The following is an 18,922-nucleotide window of genomic DNA, read 5'->3' on the forward strand; positions in this document are numbered from 1 at the left end:
ATTTTACACTTTACTAAAAACAAATGTATTCAAAATTGGTCGTTTGTATCGATTTTAGATTTGATACAAACATAGGCACTAGTGTGTGCATGTATTATTTAATTAAGTGCACAAAAATGAAAAACTGAAACAATGGAAGTTTATTTAAACTTTCTTAATTGCTTTTAGATTTGTTCAAGATTGGTCGTGTGTATCGGTTCATACCTATATGGTTGAACTTTATACAATTATTGGAAGCAGTTCTTGCAATTATGTTATTTAAATAAACATCAATGAAAAGCTGCGGTTCATTTTACACTTTTCTAAATATTCAAGATCGCGTGTGACGTTATGTGTGCGTTTTCTTGGATTTGATACAAACATGGTGAACAGTTCTTGTATATGTATTATTAAAATGTACATCAATGGAATTCTGAAACAATGGATATTAGAAAGTTTATTTGAACTTTCTTAATAGCATCTAAATTTATTCAAGATTGGTCGTGTGTATCGGTTCGTGCGTATGTTTGGAGTATAAAAAATTATTGGCAGGAGTTCGTGCACATGTATTATTGAAATACATGTATACATCAATAAAAACTGAAGTTCATTTTACACCATTCTTAAAATTTAAAATTGGCCGCGTGTGACGTTTCGTATACGTATTTTTGGATTTGATACTAACATGGTGAACAGTTCTTGTATATGTATAATTAAAATGAACATCAATGGAAAACAGAAACAATGGCTCTTAGAAGTTTACTATTCTTTCGTAATTGCGTCTTACTCTATTCAAGATTAGTCGTGTGTGACGGTTCGTATACATATGGACCAATACATGAACCCATTTAAGTGAAGTTTATCGTCGCAATGTATGCATGTTTACAAAAGAAATGCATAGTGATAGTGGCATTCTGTGAAGTTTTTATGAACAAAGATAAATTCGACAACGGATCTTAGGAATTTATATAGCATTATAGATAGCACTGTTTCGAAAGAAAAATAAAGATGAACACCTTAAAAGTGATAATCTTGTAAGCCTTGAGTTAAAATATAAATAACTGTTATGTTGCAGATGGTGTCGTGAGAGATTATTTGAAAATGGATACAGACGTCATCTGTCCTGAGGTGAGGTTATGTTTAATTGGATGTTACAGTATATTTTAAACATGAGCATTTACCTCTGTTCAAATTATTTACTGTTAACTACAGTCGAACTCCGTTGGCTCGAACTCATATGGACCGGCTTAAATACTATAATAAATTTCGAGCCAAGCGGGATTGTTAGCCTTCAGTATAAAGAAATCGATCCTCTAAATCAAGTTCGAGCCAACGAGGATTTCGAGCCAAGCGAGTTCGAGCCAACGGGGTTCGACTGTAATTAACAAATAAAATACTAATCTAACTTAAATAAAATGTCACTAAATTTTGTCTAATTAGAATCAGTAAATCAGTAAACTGTTCATTGACTGTGAGTGACGCCACTCAACCCTATCTCCCCTTGCCCCCTCCACCGACTGTCCCCTTGCCCCCTCCACCGTCTCTTCCATTGCCCACTCAACCGTCTCTCCCCTTGTCCCCCCTCCACCGTCTCTCCCTTTGCCACCCTCCACCGTCTCTCCCTTTGTCCCATCCACCATCTATCCCCTTGCCCCCCTCCAAGTCTCTCCCCTTGTCCCATCCACCGTCTCTCCCCTCCCTCTCCACTGTCTTTCCCCTTGCCCCCCATCGTCACACCCCTTGCCACCTCCACCGTCTCTCCCCTTACACTCTCCACCGTCTATCCCCTTACCCCCTCCACCGTCTCTCCCATAACCCACCTCCACCAACTCCCCGCTTGCCCCCCACTACCGTCTCTCCCCTTGCCCACATCCACCGTCTTTCTTCATATCCCCTCCACCGTCTCTCCCCTTGCCCCGTCCACCGTCTCTCTCCTTACCCCCTCCTACGTCTCTCCCCTTGCCCCCCCCCCATCCACCGTCTCTCCCCTTGCCCTCTCTACCGTCTCTCCCCTTGCCCACATCCACCGTCTCTCTCCTTACCCCCTCCACCGTTTCTCCCCTTGCCCCCACCGTCTCTCCCCTTGCTACCTCCACCGTCTCTCCCGTTGCCTCCATCCACCGTCTCTCCCCTTGCCCCCCAACGTCTCCTCTTGCCCTTGCAGCGTTTTGTTTTTAATAAGCCAATGTCTCCAAAAAACGAGAAATTCATAACTATATTCCAATTAACTGACTCTGCATTCTACGTCAGTTAGAAGTTTCAAAGAAGGAGCCATCTAATAATGAGAATGGGGGAGTCATGCAGGAAGAAGAAGCCGGGCGTAACCATGGAGACGGGAGTTATGACAACACAACATGCTGCCATGATGGCAAAGACTCCGACAGCGTAGGAGTCGGTCAAGCGATTGTAAGAAAACTTTAACCAGTTTTAAAGAGTCGGAAAGCTTCACACGACGTGCAATAATTTTCAAGTCTACTTTTCTTTATACTGGCGTTAAAAACCAAAAAAAGTTTTTCCAATGTTAACGTTAAAGTGCGTTTTGGTAGTACATTACTCTTATTTTCGTCGTTGAGGTCATCATCTAGAAATAATTAATGAATAAGAAAAAAGCTAAGTGTAGATTATCATCGCAATTGGGTATTTTAAACAAAGCTCGTTGACACCATTTTCTGTAACGCAATTTGCTATTCAGAACCGACGTTGGTTTGACGTCACTGTAACGTTCCTACAGGGAACCTTTACTGTAAGTACGTTTTATCTCTATATCCAGATGTCTATGAGGGAACGGGTGTACGTGGCATTTAAGAGGAAGGAGAAAGTTGTGAACACCGGAACAGCGTTACTAGTTATTCTCCTCTATTTTGCTTATATCGCTTATGCGTTTTATTATAGGTAATACCTAGCTTCGAAATAAGATACTGAATTCACTATTTGTAAGTTAGTGTTTATTTTTGTTTTACAAACAACTTAGCTGGGTGGCTGAGTGAAGCCATTCGCCGAATTTATTGTTTAGAAGATCAAAAATAAATGCTTTCTTGTTGTTAAGCGAAAAATGCCTCTATACTAGCCACGAATGCGCGAGCTACTAAATAACCTAAGTAAAAAAACAACAATTTAAAATGCATGGACATTTGGCGTTTGTAATCTGTTCAGTGGATATAGGGTTGTAAGAGTTCTTCTAAATGATTAATGTGAATTTTCCCCGGCGATTCCATTCCGAGTAAGAACACCATGTACTTTAATTTACATGAAATGGAACACAGGAAAAACGCATTAGGAACAATTTCATACACTGGTAATTGGTAGTCCATAGTCATATAAATTAAATGTCAACATCATCATAACATAATGCGAAGGAATAAAACTGAATATAGTCGAACCCCGTTGCCTCGAACTCGCTTGGCTCGAATTCATCGTTGGCTCGAACTATATATATAAAGGACCGATTTATTCACACTGAAGGTTAACAATCCCGCTTGGCTCAAAGTTTCTGAGGCTCGAGGTATTTTCGTCGGTCCCTGTGAGTTCGAGCCAAAGGGGTTCGACTAAACATTTGGGTCATCAACAATTCAAAACTATTCATAAACAACTAGATAATTTCATGAATAATTATCAATATTATACATAACACAATATACACCCAAATTAATGCACAGGTTTGGTGACGAAGGTTCGTGGCGTCTGCTCGGGGTTACCGCCTTTATCGTACTGTATATCACGTGGTCCAGGCTGCACGGGGTCTACGGGGAACAGATGAACGCCTGGTGGAAAAGGGGCCGTGGATTCAGGAATTCGGTTACTGCCAGGAGAAGTAGGCTTGTGATAACTTGGTAATATAACTGATCAGCAGCCCGATATTTGTTCAGTAATTAAGCTTTGTATTAACAATTATTGTATCGTTAATAATATTTTGAACGAATTATCTCCTGATTAGGAGATCCTATCTCTTAAATAAGAGATACTTAGACCTGATTAGGATATGCTATGTCCTAATAAGGAAATATGAACAAGTTTCTCAAACAATTTCATGCCCCTTGGCCTTATAATAGGATCAAGTTATTTCACTCCTGATTTTGGTAGAATATGAGTAATTCTCTCCCTTTAAGAGTTAAGAAGGTACGTATATCACGATGAACTAGTTTTTTGTTTAGTGAAACTGAGTAATTTTACGTATTGATATAGGAACTTAAAGATATAACGCTTAAACTATTTCGTTGTCATAATGGTGGAGTAGCTACCAGAGGCATACTAAGATTCTTTATAAAACTTTCAGTTCGGATATGGCTTCTCTATGGTGGCATATTTCTGCCACCAGATAACCATATAATTAACTAGTTATTTTTTTCAGTAAATAAAAGATCATAACGGGAAATAAATGCATGTTAGTGCCTACAACTGCCATCATTTTATTATTTTACCAGCTTAATGTTAAGTCGTTAACTAGTTACGTAACTAGTTAACCAGTTACCAGTTAGCGATATTTTGGATAAGTGGTAAGTGATAAACTAGTTACGTACCTAGTTAACCACTTAACATTAAGCTGGTAAAATAATAGAAGGATGGCAGTTGTAGGCACTAACATGCATTTATTTCCCGTAATGATAACCATATAACTAACTAGTTAATTAATAGGTTAACTAGTTACATAACTAGTTAACCTCTTAATTAACTAGTTAGTTATATGGTTATCTGGTGGCAGAAGTATACCACCATACTTCTCAGTTCCGCAAATTATAAATTTAATAGCAGATCAAACCTTCCTATCGAAATTTTTGTTCTCTGATGCAATTCATGACGTCAGATTAAATCAGGAAGTATAATTTCAGGGTATTACGGATCGCTGTGTTCGCGTTTCTGGTCGTGTATGTGGTGCTGGACATCGCGATAGAGCAGCCGGAGAATCTGGTGTCCGTGGCGGGGCTCGTTATTTTCTTACTGATCTTCTACTTGACATCCGTCAATCCCGCTATGGTGGGTACATTGTCATAATTAAACTCATCCTCACCACAGAATCTATCCCCTCTCCTTTTCGTCTTCATTATAATGATTTTATATCATCATCATCATCATCATCATCATCATCATCATCATCATCATCATCATCATCAATCATCATCATCGTCATCACCCAATCCTCGCCTATAGATAGTCATCTTAATTGCTGTCGTCTTGGCCGCAATCATCTAAATGATGCTTTTCATCGTCAAAATTCAAATATATCGACTATCTAATCAGAAAGTGTTGGGTCAGGCCTTATATTTATTTTTTATACCTCATCAGGTGAACTGGCACACGGTTTTCTGGGGAATCGCCCTTCAGTACTTGTTTGCCCTGCTCATTCTGCGGACAACCTGGGGCTACAACATGTTCAAATGGCTGGGGGACAGAGTCACCGAATTCTTAAACCATGCAATGGCCGGTGTCCTGTTTGCATTTGGTACATCGTATGAAGACCACTTCTTTGCAATGAAAGTAAGAAGTGTTCTTAAACCATACGATGTCTGATGTAATTGTTTCTTTGTGTGCATGGTATGAAGACTATTTCTTTGCATTGAAAGTAAGTAGAGCTCTTAAACCATGCGATAGTTGGTGTAGTTTTTGTGTATCGTCTGAAGACCATTTCTTTGCGATGATAGTTGGGAGAGTTCTAAGACCAAGCGATTGTTGGCGACTAGTTTTCTTTGTGTGCATCGTTCGAGGCCATTTATTCATGATAAAGATAGAGTAAAGTTTTAAGACCAACCGATGGTTGGTGTCTTATTTTCTTTGCATCGCATGGAGACCATTTCTCAGCAATTTCGGTATCACACAGTGAAATAGTTATAATATAAGTGTTTTCAAATGCATGACCGGGGAAATAAATGGCGCCAAAATATGAGCGAGTCCCTATAATGTGTAACCTTTGATGTTGGATATATACATGTAGATGCACAAGAACAAGCATACTATTGTGGTGTGGCGGGTCCGTGGTCTAGTGGTAACACACCTCACTGTCAATCCTGGGGTCGCAGGTTCAATTTCCCGCCGCACCACTTAAAACAACTAATCGTCTTCCGGGAGAGACATTAAAAAGCGGTCCCGTGTGACACTGATACACGTTAAAAAACTAGGGTAGCACTAAGCAGGGTTACATTCTGTCTGTACACTATGCTCCAAAAACAATCTTATCGGAGCACTCGCCGAATGGGCATTACCCGAGTGCGAGTATCTTACACCCTCATACTATTGTTTAACACAGGTTTCTTCCATCGTGGCCTTCTTCTTCACTGTGATTAACATCCTTTACTATCTGGGGGTGATGCAGGCGGTGATCAGGGTCCTGGGGCGGTCCCTGTCATTCTGTATGGGAACCACGCCCGGAGAATCCATCAGTGCCGCGGCTAACATATTCCTCGGAATGGTAGGTTGCTCTCCATTTTTTAGTTTGACACAGCAGACTTTTGGTCTTGGAATTGAAGCCATAGAAAGTAGAAACATAGACGTCGAGAAGACTAAAAAAAATGCATTTTTCTTAGTCTTCTCGACGTCTATGTTTCTACTTTCTATGGCTTCAAAACGGAGTCGGAAATGACAATCTAGCTGTCTTGTCATTGAATGCTCATCAAGTAAAGAACTAGCTGATATTGTCAACTTTTATATCAACTTTTATGTCCACGAACTACAAGTTGGTAAACTATTATACTATATAGTATAATAGTTTACCAACTTGTAGTTCGTGGACATACAATGTACTTTGAATGTTGGTATTGACGAGATAGCTTTATTGACCTAAAGGTTTTTTTGTAATAGACATTGAAGTTTGTTTTCCACCCATTACAAAGTAATTCATCAGTAAACGACAGATTAGAATTTACTTTCGTATATTATAACTATCTTATATTATATGTGCATCTTTAATAACAAACACATATATTCCACCAACTTGTGGTTCGTGGAAATACTTTAAATGTGGTTATTGGCAAGTTTTATTGATTTAAATGGTGTATAGTCAAAGATATTGACGTTTGTTTTCCATTCATTTATATAATACAATGTAATTCATCTAAACGACAGATCAGAATATTTACTTTCTTATATAGTCGAACTCCGTTGGCTCGAACAAACAGGGACTGGCGAAAATACCTCGAGTCTCGGGAAAATCGAGCTAAGTCGTAGTTGTTACATTAAGTAGGAAAAGATCGGTCCTTAAACATCCAGATCAAGCCAAAGAGAAAATCAAACCAAGCGAGTTTGACTGTATATAAGTTAAGCTTGAACATTTCTAGACGGATGGTCCCATGATGCTCCGTCCCCTTCTGAAGAACATGACGAAATCAGAGCTGCATGCCATCATGGTTGGAGGGTTTGCTACCATTGCGGGGAGTGTCCTAGGGGCATATATTACATTTGGGGTACGTTTTGCTGCAAACTTTATAATCATATAATCATATACTAGACCAGGGGTGGTATTCAATATACAACTTAAGTCAATGCTATGGTCATACATCATTGACTACATTCACTGTTTAGGTCCGTTATTTATACCGAACAATCCGACTATGTCTCCTATTTACGGCCACTAAACGCCAGTTCCACCTCTTCTATTCCGATTTTTGAAATAGGTCCGTTCATTAAAATTATCAAGTACGTATAAATCATACTCACGTGTTTAGAAATAAACACAAGGCACAGCTGCACCGCGAAGTGTCTAAAGCTCATTTTCTCTGCACCACCGATCAGTGGTGGAGCTGACGTTTAGTGGCCAAGCAATTGTTCCATATTGTACGACGATCCACTGTTAAGAGTTATCTACCATTCAGGTTCCGGCGAACCACCTGTTGTCCGCCAGTGTTATGAGTGCGCCGGCGGCCCTTGCCGTTGCCAAGCTTTCTTACCCGGAAATGGAGAAAACCAAAGCTTCTCACACCGACTATGCGAGTCTGGAAAAAGGGTTTGCAAGTTAATTACGTATTTAAAAACGTTGGTTGTCCTGTTAGTGCAGTGGTAAGTACACTCGCTTCTCAACAAGGCGACCTGGATTCGAATCCCGGATTGAGCGCATGTGAGTTTGGTTTGTGGTCACCAAGCCGGACAAGTGGGTTTCTTCCGGGTACTTCGGTTTCTCCAACAAAACATGGCCACATTCTTGTGTAACATCGTGCCAACGAGAGTGATAAACATAATGTTGTAATAACTTGTTTTACAATCGTTGTAAACTAAATAAGTTAAAACTGAACGTATTTAAATATATTTTTGCACGTAGCCTAGGACAGATAAATGAATGGTTATTCTATTGAGCAAACATTTAAAATGACACTATTATTCAAAATCAATACATACCCATGTATAACAAACATAATTTTTGATTGATAAACCTTAAACTTCTTATTAAATAATGCATTTATGGAAAATATTAATCACTGTTAACAAGAATGTCACTTTGTATTTAATAGCATAAAAATAAAATATATTCAATGATTGGTGAGTGCTAAAAGGTTTATTGTGATCTACTATAGTCTCATAAGGTAGAAATATCGTGTTTGCTGCACATTTCCTTTAAATTAAAATCGTTATCCTTCATAAAAGCCAACGTTTTTTGACATTTTTTACCCTCTTTGGTATATTAAAACAATTGTATTAATTGTGGTAAATCTTATTTGGGACTAAGAGTGCATCTTTTATGTCTGTCAGTTGCTGCTGCAACATTTGAAAACAATACAAACTAGTTACATAACACTATATGACTAATAAGGAAATGCGTTAACCTTGATATGTATATTGTTTATGTTATTTTTATGCCAGTCCAGAACACAACATAATAGAAGCGGCGTCAAATGGTGCCACAGCCAGCCTTAAAATGATCGGCTCTATTTTAGTCAACGTGATCGCCTTCCTGTCGTTACTTGCTTTTCTAAACGCGATGTTGGCGTGGATTGGTTACAGGGTTGGGATTCATGACCCAGATCTCAGTTTTGAGGTTTGTTAACGTGTTCCAAGTTCCATTAAATGTTTTTATTATATGCTTTCCGATGGTTTACAGAGAATTACCAGTGGAATAAAAATGGTATTACACTATTTAAAACAGTGAAATATCATTTTGATATTTATCACTGTTTTGAAATTTTAGCCCGCTCTCAATTCCAAATCAAACGTCAGCGCGCATAGTGCTGGGCACAAATTCAACGACGTCATTTCCGAAATGACTTTAGGTTTGCATAAAATATGTCTGAAAAATAACAATTTATAGTCATTTTATACCTTTTTTAAGCATATAATAAAAAGAAAAATTGTTGTTGTTTTTCAGTATAAGATTGCAATATAGTTCACCTCGTGAACACCAAAAGTAATTATTTCACTCGTGGCTACGTCACTCGTGCAATATAGCTTTTGGTGCTCACTCAGGGAAATATATCACGATCTTAAACTGAAACAAACAATTATCCTCAATTTATTTACAATAGTTTTATCAGCGCGCTAAAGTTCCAAAATCGCAGCCAAGAGTTCTTACTGCACGAACGCATGAAAAATAAGAATCAATCCTTATATTTACATTTTCCCTTTAAAGCCAAATTCACAATTACCACACAAAATAAAGTGATGAAAGTATTTTCGAGTTTATCAAAAAAATAAAAATATCGTGATTTTTTTATTTAATTCGTGTTTTTATTTCTCGCGAGACTCCGCCTAGAGAGGTCACGAGCGGTTCATGCACAATGAACGGAAATTATATCGTTCAGAAAATCAAGTGTGAATGTAAATACAAAACAATGTAAACCACTGGGACAAGCCCGGTAGTCAAACATTCAACTATAAACCCTTTGTGACGTCATAACAATAAGTCTCAGCCAAGGAAGATGGGTTGTTGATTGTTTTGTCCCTGATCTTGTATTTGACTAAGACACTTAGATAAAGCATACCTTTTGTAAACAAAAGTTGTTAAATTTACATTTGATCAATTGACACATTTGAAAGTCAACCTGTTTGTATCGATTTGTGCTACGGACAATATGGTCTTAAAATTGGTTATGGCTGCTAGAAATTCCCATTGAGGTTTTCAATGGATTAAAGGATCATCCTCCATTTTAATTCACATGGCCTCTTGAACATTTCATTATTAATGTTCTGGATTTTTGTACTGTCCTGTCACTGTGATGTAGTGGTTAGAGTCCCCGCCTTCTATTTCACCCCTGCTGCTTGTCTAACTGTATTTTTTATTTGATTATTTTTCTATTTTTGTGATTTTTTTATGAAATTAATTTCATGTTTCATGATTTTCAATATTTGCCGATATGTCCTATATTTGATGACATAAGCAATGCAATTGATTCCAGCTGATATGTTCCTACGTGTTGTTTCCTGTGTCATTCTTCATGGGTGTTGAAACATCTGACTGCAGGAAGGTTGCGGAGTTAGTAGGTACGTCTAACATATATCATACAGCAGGTGTTTATCATACAGCAGGTGTTTATCATACAGTAAATGTTTATCATACAGTAAATGTTTATCATACAGTAAATGGATATCGTAGAGTATATGGATGTCATAGAGTAGATTCATGTCATACAGTAGGTGCAAGTCTCACAATAGATGCATGTCATACAGTAGATGTATGTAATACAGTAGGTGTATGTCATACAGTAGATGCATGTCACACAGTAGATGTATGTCACACAGAAGATGTATGTCATACAGTAGATGCATGTTATACAGTAGATGCATGTCACACAGTAGATGCAAGACTCACAGTAGATGCATGTCATACAGTAGATGCATGTCATACAGTAGATGCATGTCAAACAGTAGATGTATGTCATACAGTAGATGCATGTCATACAGTAGATGCATGTCATACAGTAGATGCATGTCATACAGTAGATGCATGTCTCACAGTAGATGCATGTCATACAGTAGATGCATGTCATACAGTAGATGCATGTCACACAGTAGATGCATGTCTCACAGTAGATGTATGTCATACAGTAGATGCATGTAACACAGTAGATGCATGTCACACAGTAGATGTATGTAATACAGTAGATGTATGTCATACAGTAGATGTATGTCACACAGTAGATGTATGTCATACAGTAGATGCATGTCATACAGTAGATGCATGTTACACAGTAGATGCATGTCACACAGTAGATGTATGTAATACAGTAGATGCATGTCACACAGTAGATGTATGTCACACAGTAGATGTATGTCATACAGTAGATGCATGTCATACAGTAGATGCATGTCACACAGTAGATGCATGTCAAACAGTAGATGCATGTCATACAGTAGATGCATGTCATACAGTAGATGCATGTCAAACAGTAGATGCATGTCATACAGTAGATGCATGTCATACAGTAGATGCATGTCAAAGAGTAGATGTATGTCATACAGTAGATGCATGTCATACAGTAGATGCATGTCAAAGAGTAGATGCATGTCATACAGTAGATGCATGTCATACAGTAGATGCATGTCAAAGAGTAGATGCATGTCATACAGTGGATGCATGTCATACAGTAGATGCATGTCATACAGTAGATGCATGTCATACAGTAGATGCATGTCTCACAGTAGATGCATGTCATACAGTAGATGCATGTCATACAGTAGATGCATGTCACACAGTAGATGCATGTCTCACAGTAGATGCATGTCATACAGTAGATGCATGTCACACAGTAGATGCATGTCACACAGTAGATGTATGTCATACAGTAGATGCATGTCAAAGAGTAGATGCATGTCAAAGAGTAGATGCATGTCTCACAGTAGATGCATGTCATAGAGTAGATGCATGTCACACAGTAGATGCATGTCATACAGTAGTAGATGCATGTCATAAGTAGATGTATGTCTCACAATAGATGCATGTCATAGAGTAGATGTATGTCATACAGTAGATGTATGTCTCACAATAGATGCATGTCATACAGTAGTAGATGCATGTCATAAGTTGATGTATGTCTCACAATAGATGCATGTCATAGAGTAGATGTATGTCATACAGTAGATGTATGTCTCACAGTAGATGCATGTCATACAGTAGATGTATGTCTCACAGTAGATGCATGTCATACAGTAGATGCATGTCATACAGTAGATGTATGTCTCACAGTAGATGCATGTCATAGAGTAGATGTATGTCATACAGTAGATGCATGTCAAAGAGTAGATGTATGTCATACAAAAAATGGATGTCATGCAATGGATGGACGTCATACAGTAGATGGATGTCATACAGTTGATGTATGTCGTACAATAGACGAATGTCATTCAATAGATGTATGCCATACAATATATTAATGTCATACAATGATGTTTATTATACCTCACTTTTGTCTACAATGGTAAAATCCCAATACCCGAAAAAGAGATATTTTGACTGTCAAAAACATTTTCAACCTTTTTGACAGGCGACCAAGCGAAAATTCACTGTCACGTCATGTGACCACAGTGACATTTTGAATATAAGAGCTAATAACTGCCTCAATATTTTAGCTAAATCATGACGTGATTGCCTTCCTTATACACATACAACAGTGACGTCACTATTCAATGTGTACACAAACACATCACACGACAGGAACTCTCAGTTTTTGAAGGAATTTAAGCATAATTAACGGTGGAATTTTGTTCTAGATATAATTATTTTATTATGTTATATTTTGTTTATCTTGTTAAACTTGTTTAATTAAATTAATTAAAAACATTTTAAAGCTTTTTATGAACTTAATTGTGTAAGGTATAATACAACAAATATCATATGGCAGCATGTGTGACATTGATATTGTCAACCCTCGAAACAAAATGTCACTCTCAGCTTACGCCTCGGGTGACATTCTGCTCCCGATTTGACAATATCAATGTCACACATGCTGCCATATGATATTTATATAATGTCATGCAGTAGATGAATACCACACAGTAGATGTATGTCATACAATAGATGGATGTCATACAAAAGATGAATGTCATACAATAGTTGTATGTCATACAGTAGATGGATGTCATTCAATGTATGGACACCATACAGGTGATGGATGTCATACAATCGATGTATGTCATACAGTAGGTCTATGTCATACTGTAGATGAATGTCATACAATAATGGGTGTCATACAATAGATGGATGCCATACAGTAGATGGATGTCATACAATTGATTGATGTCATACAGTTGATGGATGTCACACAATGGATGGACGTCATACAGTAGATGGATGTCATACAATAGTTGGATGTCATACAGTCGATGGATGGTATACAGTATTAATAATATCTGTCATGTGTTCCCGTTCCGGATCGAAAAATCCGACCCGAGGGCACCTGCGTTGCCAGGTAACGAGGCTTGCCGAGTTACCGGCTACGCAGCGGGCCCGAGGGTCGGATTTTTCTATCCGGAACGGACACACATGATAGATCTTTTTTCTAGCATACCTTAAATTACATTTTTTTGTGAAGAAAGTACATAAGAAAGCGCGTTTTTGTACATTTCACCAAAAAGCGCGTGCGATGATGTTTACTGACGTCATGACGCGCAGTAATTTGTATTCACTGCATACGTCAATAAGTTCCTTCGCTATCACGTCTTTTAAGGGTCATTTTGTTCTGTTTTTAAGGAATATTTTTGTAAAGTTAATGTTAAAGGAACTCATCTATTGAAATCTCATAACTATGGTTACATTAAGTGTTTAATATAAGAAATTGAAAGTATTACGTCACAGCGCTTGACTCATCTGGCATGGGGGGATGCCAAATGGAGTTTTCCAGCACGGCTGAAATCACCGGAAATGCCTATCCGGTGTGCTAGAAATGTATGTCACACAATGGATGGATGTCATACAGCATATGTATGTCATACAGTAGATGTAAATCATACAGTAGATGGATGTCATACAATCGATGGATGGCATACAGTAGATGAATGCCATACAATAGATGGATGTCATACAACGGATTGGTGTAATACGATCGACGGTTGTCAGACTGTAGATGGATGCCATACAATTGATGGATGTCATACAGTAGTTGGATGTCTTAAAATGGATGGGTGGCATACAGTAGATGGATGTGATACAGTAGATGGGTGTCATACAGTAGATGGATGTCACATAATGGATGGACGTCATACAGTCGATATATGTCATACAGTAGATGGATGTCACACAATGGATGGACGTCATACAGTAGATGGATGTCATACAATAGATGTATGTCATACAGTAGATAGATTTCATACAATAGATGAATGTTATACAATGATGGATATCATACAGTTGATGGATGTCATACAATAATTGATGTCATACAGTAAATGAATGTCATACAGTAGATGTAGGTTACACAGTGGTTGGATGTCATACAGTAGATGGATGTCATGCAATAGATGTATATCATACAGTCGATATATGTCATACAATAGATGTATGTCACATAATGGATGGATGTCATTCAGTATATGGATGTCATACAATAGATGGATGCCATACAATGGATGGATGTCAGACAGAAGATGGATGCCATACAGTAGATGGATGTCATACAATAGATGGATGTCATGCAATGGATGGGTGTCATGCAGTATATGGATGTCATACAGTAGATGGATGTCATACAGTAAATGGATGTCATACAATGGATGGGTGTCATACAGTATATGAATGTCATGCAGTAGATGGATGTCGTACAGGAGATGGATATCATACAGTAGATGGATGTCATAAAGTAGATGGATGTCATACAGTAGATGTTTACCATACAGTAGATGTTTGCCATACAGTAGATGGACGTCACACAGTAGATTCATTTTGCCATACAGTAGATGTGTATCACTCAATAGATGTAAGTCACACCTTAGATATAGAACATACAGAAGCTGTAAGTCACATATAGATGATACACTGTACACCAGCCGTGTAGTTAGTAGGTCAGCCCATAATTGTAATTTCATACAATACATATAAGGATGTACGTATTCTTTCTGAAATGGTACTCTAATGGTCTATTTTTAAATACCTTTGAAACATTACACAAATTAACTTAGTATTCTTACTATGCTGTATTAAACAATAAAAGCTATATGATATTTTTGTACTGCTGCTTTCCAGTGACACAAATTCTAATTTATTTATGAATGACATGCATTTTGGGTCGGTGGCTTTTTATTACCAATTGAAGATGCACCATTACTCTTAAAAATATTTACCACAATTAAAACAATTGTTTTAATATATTAATATATCAAAAGGGATGATTAAATGTAGAAAACAATAGTTTTTATGAAGAGTGCCGAGTTAAATTTGAAAGAAAGGTGCAGAAATACACGGTATTTCTAACTTATGAAACGGTAGATAACAGTAAATCTTTTAGCATTCACCAATCATTTAATATTTTTGCGTTTTCAGCTATAAAATACAAGGTTACAATCTTGTTGTTAGTAATTGATATTATCCATAAATGCATTATTTAGTAAGTAGTTGAAGGTTTGTCACTCAAAATTTATGTTTGTTATAAATGTATATGTATTGATTTTAAATAAGAGTCTCACTTTAAATTTACCAATCTAACGGTCGACTTGCCTTGACTTGACTTGAGTTGACTTGACTAGTGCATACACTTTAATGAGAGGCCCTAAACTATAAAACGTTTTTGTTTAAGACACTGCAACGTCTTTGGAATGATTGTAATTGACTATACATGTATAATGATAAAAAACATTCAAACCTTAGTGCTTCTGATATGCAATGCATTTGAAGTTCAGTTTGCATTTCGTTGGATGTATTTAAAAATGATCAAGTTACATATTGAAATTCCAGGTGTCAAAACGTTTACGAACGAGTTTATTGCGTACAGTAAATTGAAGGTCCTTATTGCCAACAGAAAAGCTCTTACTAACTACACAGATGTATACAACGCCACAGACTGGTACTGGAACAACAACGACATTATCCTTAATACTACTGGACAAGTATTGGACGGAGGCATTATCTCGGTAAGTTTGATAAGAATAATGCTGTCTTTACCTATCTCCGTAAATCCATTGTAGATTAATGAAAAGACAAATTCGGAACTCCTCGGCCATTTTCCATCAAAAACAACTTCGAATGTATATGGACGGTTTGCTATGTCAGAAATCTTTACATTTAACTACGCTGCAAGTAGATCGCGTAGTAATTTCCATTTTGCAGTTGAACTTAATGATATGATACTATTTTTAGGAATCTTCATTGTTAAGCAATTATGCAATTCACTAGCAATCAATTTAAATTTTGTTATGCGCAGTACAGACCTTTATCAACAACAATAACTAACGTGTTATCATCATGTAGTGTTTTTGGTAATTTGTTGGCATGCTGAACAATTCTCTGTGATATCTTGAATACTATCATATTGCATGAAAACATATTATAATGAGAATATCATTGCAAACCTCAACACAATATTTGAAACAAACACATGTAAGGGCATTGATTGGGCCAGGAGTTTTACCAACTTCAGTTACGGTTATCTCCCTCCCATGCATTATCTAAAAGACAACTGCCGCTTGGACAATAGGCCGATTGTTCAGAACTTTGTTAAAGTTAACAACTTCGTTAATGTAATCATTGTTAACTTTCAAATCGGTATTGCTTTGAAATTTGCCTGCGAATTACCAAGATTTAAGACAAGTATTTCAGCTGTACTTGTTTTATTTAAATAAATGAGTACATCAATAGTTCACCTTTAAAAGTTTACAGCGATGTCGTTAATTCCGTTGTTAACTTTAATAAAGTTCTGAAACATCGGGTTAATGGGTTATAACTGAAATACGAGCAATCATAAGAATTATCCTTATACGCCCTTTATTAGCAAAAAAATTTTCTGCGACTAAACACACTCTTTAAAGATTTGTTTTTGAAAGGTTCTTTTATTTGTTCATATACTCACAATGGTCGACTACAGGAGAAGTCCGAGATCATATCCACCTACGCCCTTTGTGGTTTCGCCAACTTTGGTTCCATCGGAATCACACTGGGTGGATTTGGAGCACTGGCCCCAACCCGCAGACCGGAATTGACAAAGATGGTGATGCGGGCCATGATTTGCGGAAATGTGGCGTGCTTCCTTACCGCTTGCATAGCTGGTAAATGAACGTTAACCCGAACTCGCATGGCTCAAATTCCTCGTTGGCTCGAACTGAATGTAAAGGACCGATTTCTATAAACTGAAGGTTAGCAATTCCGCTTGGCTCGAATCTTCCGAGGTTCGAGGTTTTTTCGCCGGTCCCAGGTCGAGCCAGCGGGGTTTGACTGTATATACAACGCAATATGATACATGTTTTAGTGAAAGTAATGGAAATAAAACCAATCGCTTCGGACCTCCTTGCAACTAATAACCGATTAGACATCTCACAAACACTGAACGAAATGAAACTAAAGACTGAAGTGTATTATTCTTAAGGCTGAATTATCGCTACGTCGCCATGAGAGCTGCCTTAATCCCGGCCTATTGATATAAATGATATATGATTCCCATTGTGCTTTTCTTTATTGTAACCTCTAATGAGCTAACGCATAGGCTATCAAGTAATGATCACTTTCATGTCAAATTTAAGAGATCTTTAGTGTCCTACGCTGTTGGTTGAATAAACTACGTTATAAGAAGTTCAAGTGTCGACAATAAAATGGGTTTGCAGTCAAAATGGCCGTCGATGAACGCAGGAGGTCGAATGACGTCATCGTATAATGTCTGTATATAATGTCTGTATATAATGTCTGTATATAATGTCTGTATATAATGTTTGTTTATAATGTTTGTTGACGAACGAAACGCTGATCACAATACTTGCAGTCTAACTGGTTTTTGCAGGTCTGTTGTACAAACCGGTGTAAGATGTAGGAAGTCATTTTAGCAGCAGCAGCAGCAGCAGCAGCAGCACCACCACCACCACCACCACCACCACAAACAGAAGCAGCAGCAGTAGCAGCAGTAGCAACACTAGGAGTTGCACCACCACCAATTATATTTTCATTATTATCACTAATGTTCAATGCCAGAATGGTTCGTAACATCTTTGAAGAATAAGAATGTCTGTTTCTTTTTTTGCGGCGGGAGTTACTTCTCCCCCTGTATTGACTTAAGCATATTGCGCTCATCGTTATAAACACAAAACAAATATAAAATATGCCTGAAAGAACAAATAATAATTTTGCAATATATTATTTACAAACAAATTATACAATGCTGTGAAAAACTAAAGCTAATTTAACAGAACTGTATGTGACGAAGTCTTTACGGGTGATTTTATATACTTAAGTCTCTTATTTAAAAAGTTTTGATACAAAATTAGCTAATCTTATTAACAGAGGTTTAGGAATTACGATCCTTATGGACCAAAGCATTACTCTATCATATTGGGTTACATACAACTAAATATATGCGATATTCATCGACTGGATTGTGTGTACCATAGTATTGGCTACTGTTTTATATGTGTATATATGTACATATAATCTGAAATATATGTTCAAGAAAATGTTTATAAAACAACAACTCGAATAAATATTATTTTAACAATAACCGTTTTGAAAACGTGACAGCTACTGTTTTTACCGAATATCTTATCTTGTGAAAATTATGTCTGCTTTTGCTTAAATGATACAAATGGCAGTCTATATCGCTTAAAGAGTCCCGCCTTCGTTTTATTACCGGAGTTTGATAAGGTGTTTAGTTTCACCAAACACTTCTGCAAACCTGTTTCCAAATAATGTGCTGACAGTGCTGGTTCAGACGGCCATATTGTGAAAATGTTTGTCTAAGTGTTTTAAGAAACCAAACTCTCAATCAAACTATGGTTAAGTTCGCACAGTTTTAAACCGCATAACACCATACGTCCTATTTACACAACTCGATTTTCATTCATCCACTAATAATTGTACCACTAAGTGATACTATATAGATTTATCATTCTACATTATATAACG

At 37.3% G+C, this 18,922-nt stretch overlaps 1 protein-coding gene across 1 annotated transcript; it reads left to right on the forward strand.

Moving 5' to 3' along the window:
- The first annotated feature begins 280 nt into the window (after positions 1–280).
- On the forward strand, positions 281–18,727 carry LOC128234571 (solute carrier family 28 member 3-like). The gene is made up of 15 exons (XM_052948870.1): positions 281–364; positions 1,055–1,107; positions 2,230–2,385; positions 2,750–2,871; positions 3,636–3,809; positions 4,806–4,950; positions 5,260–5,451; positions 6,218–6,379; positions 7,245–7,370; positions 7,779–7,909; positions 8,761–8,935; positions 10,290–10,374; positions 15,776–15,951; positions 16,902–17,082; positions 17,808–18,727. The coding sequence occupies exons 2-15, from the start codon at positions 1,081–1,083 to the stop codon at positions 17,828–17,830; spliced, it is 1,875 nt and encodes a 624-aa protein (XP_052804830.1). The 5' UTR covers positions 281–364; positions 1,055–1,080; the 3' UTR covers positions 17,831–18,727.
- The last annotated feature ends 195 nt before the right edge of the window (positions 18,728–18,922 follow it).

The sequence above is a fragment of the Mya arenaria genome, chromosome 1 (genome assembly GCF_026914265.1).
Source record: "Mya arenaria isolate MELC-2E11 chromosome 1, ASM2691426v1".
Classification (NCBI taxonomy): Eukaryota; Metazoa; Mollusca; class Bivalvia; order Myida; family Myidae; genus Mya; species Mya arenaria.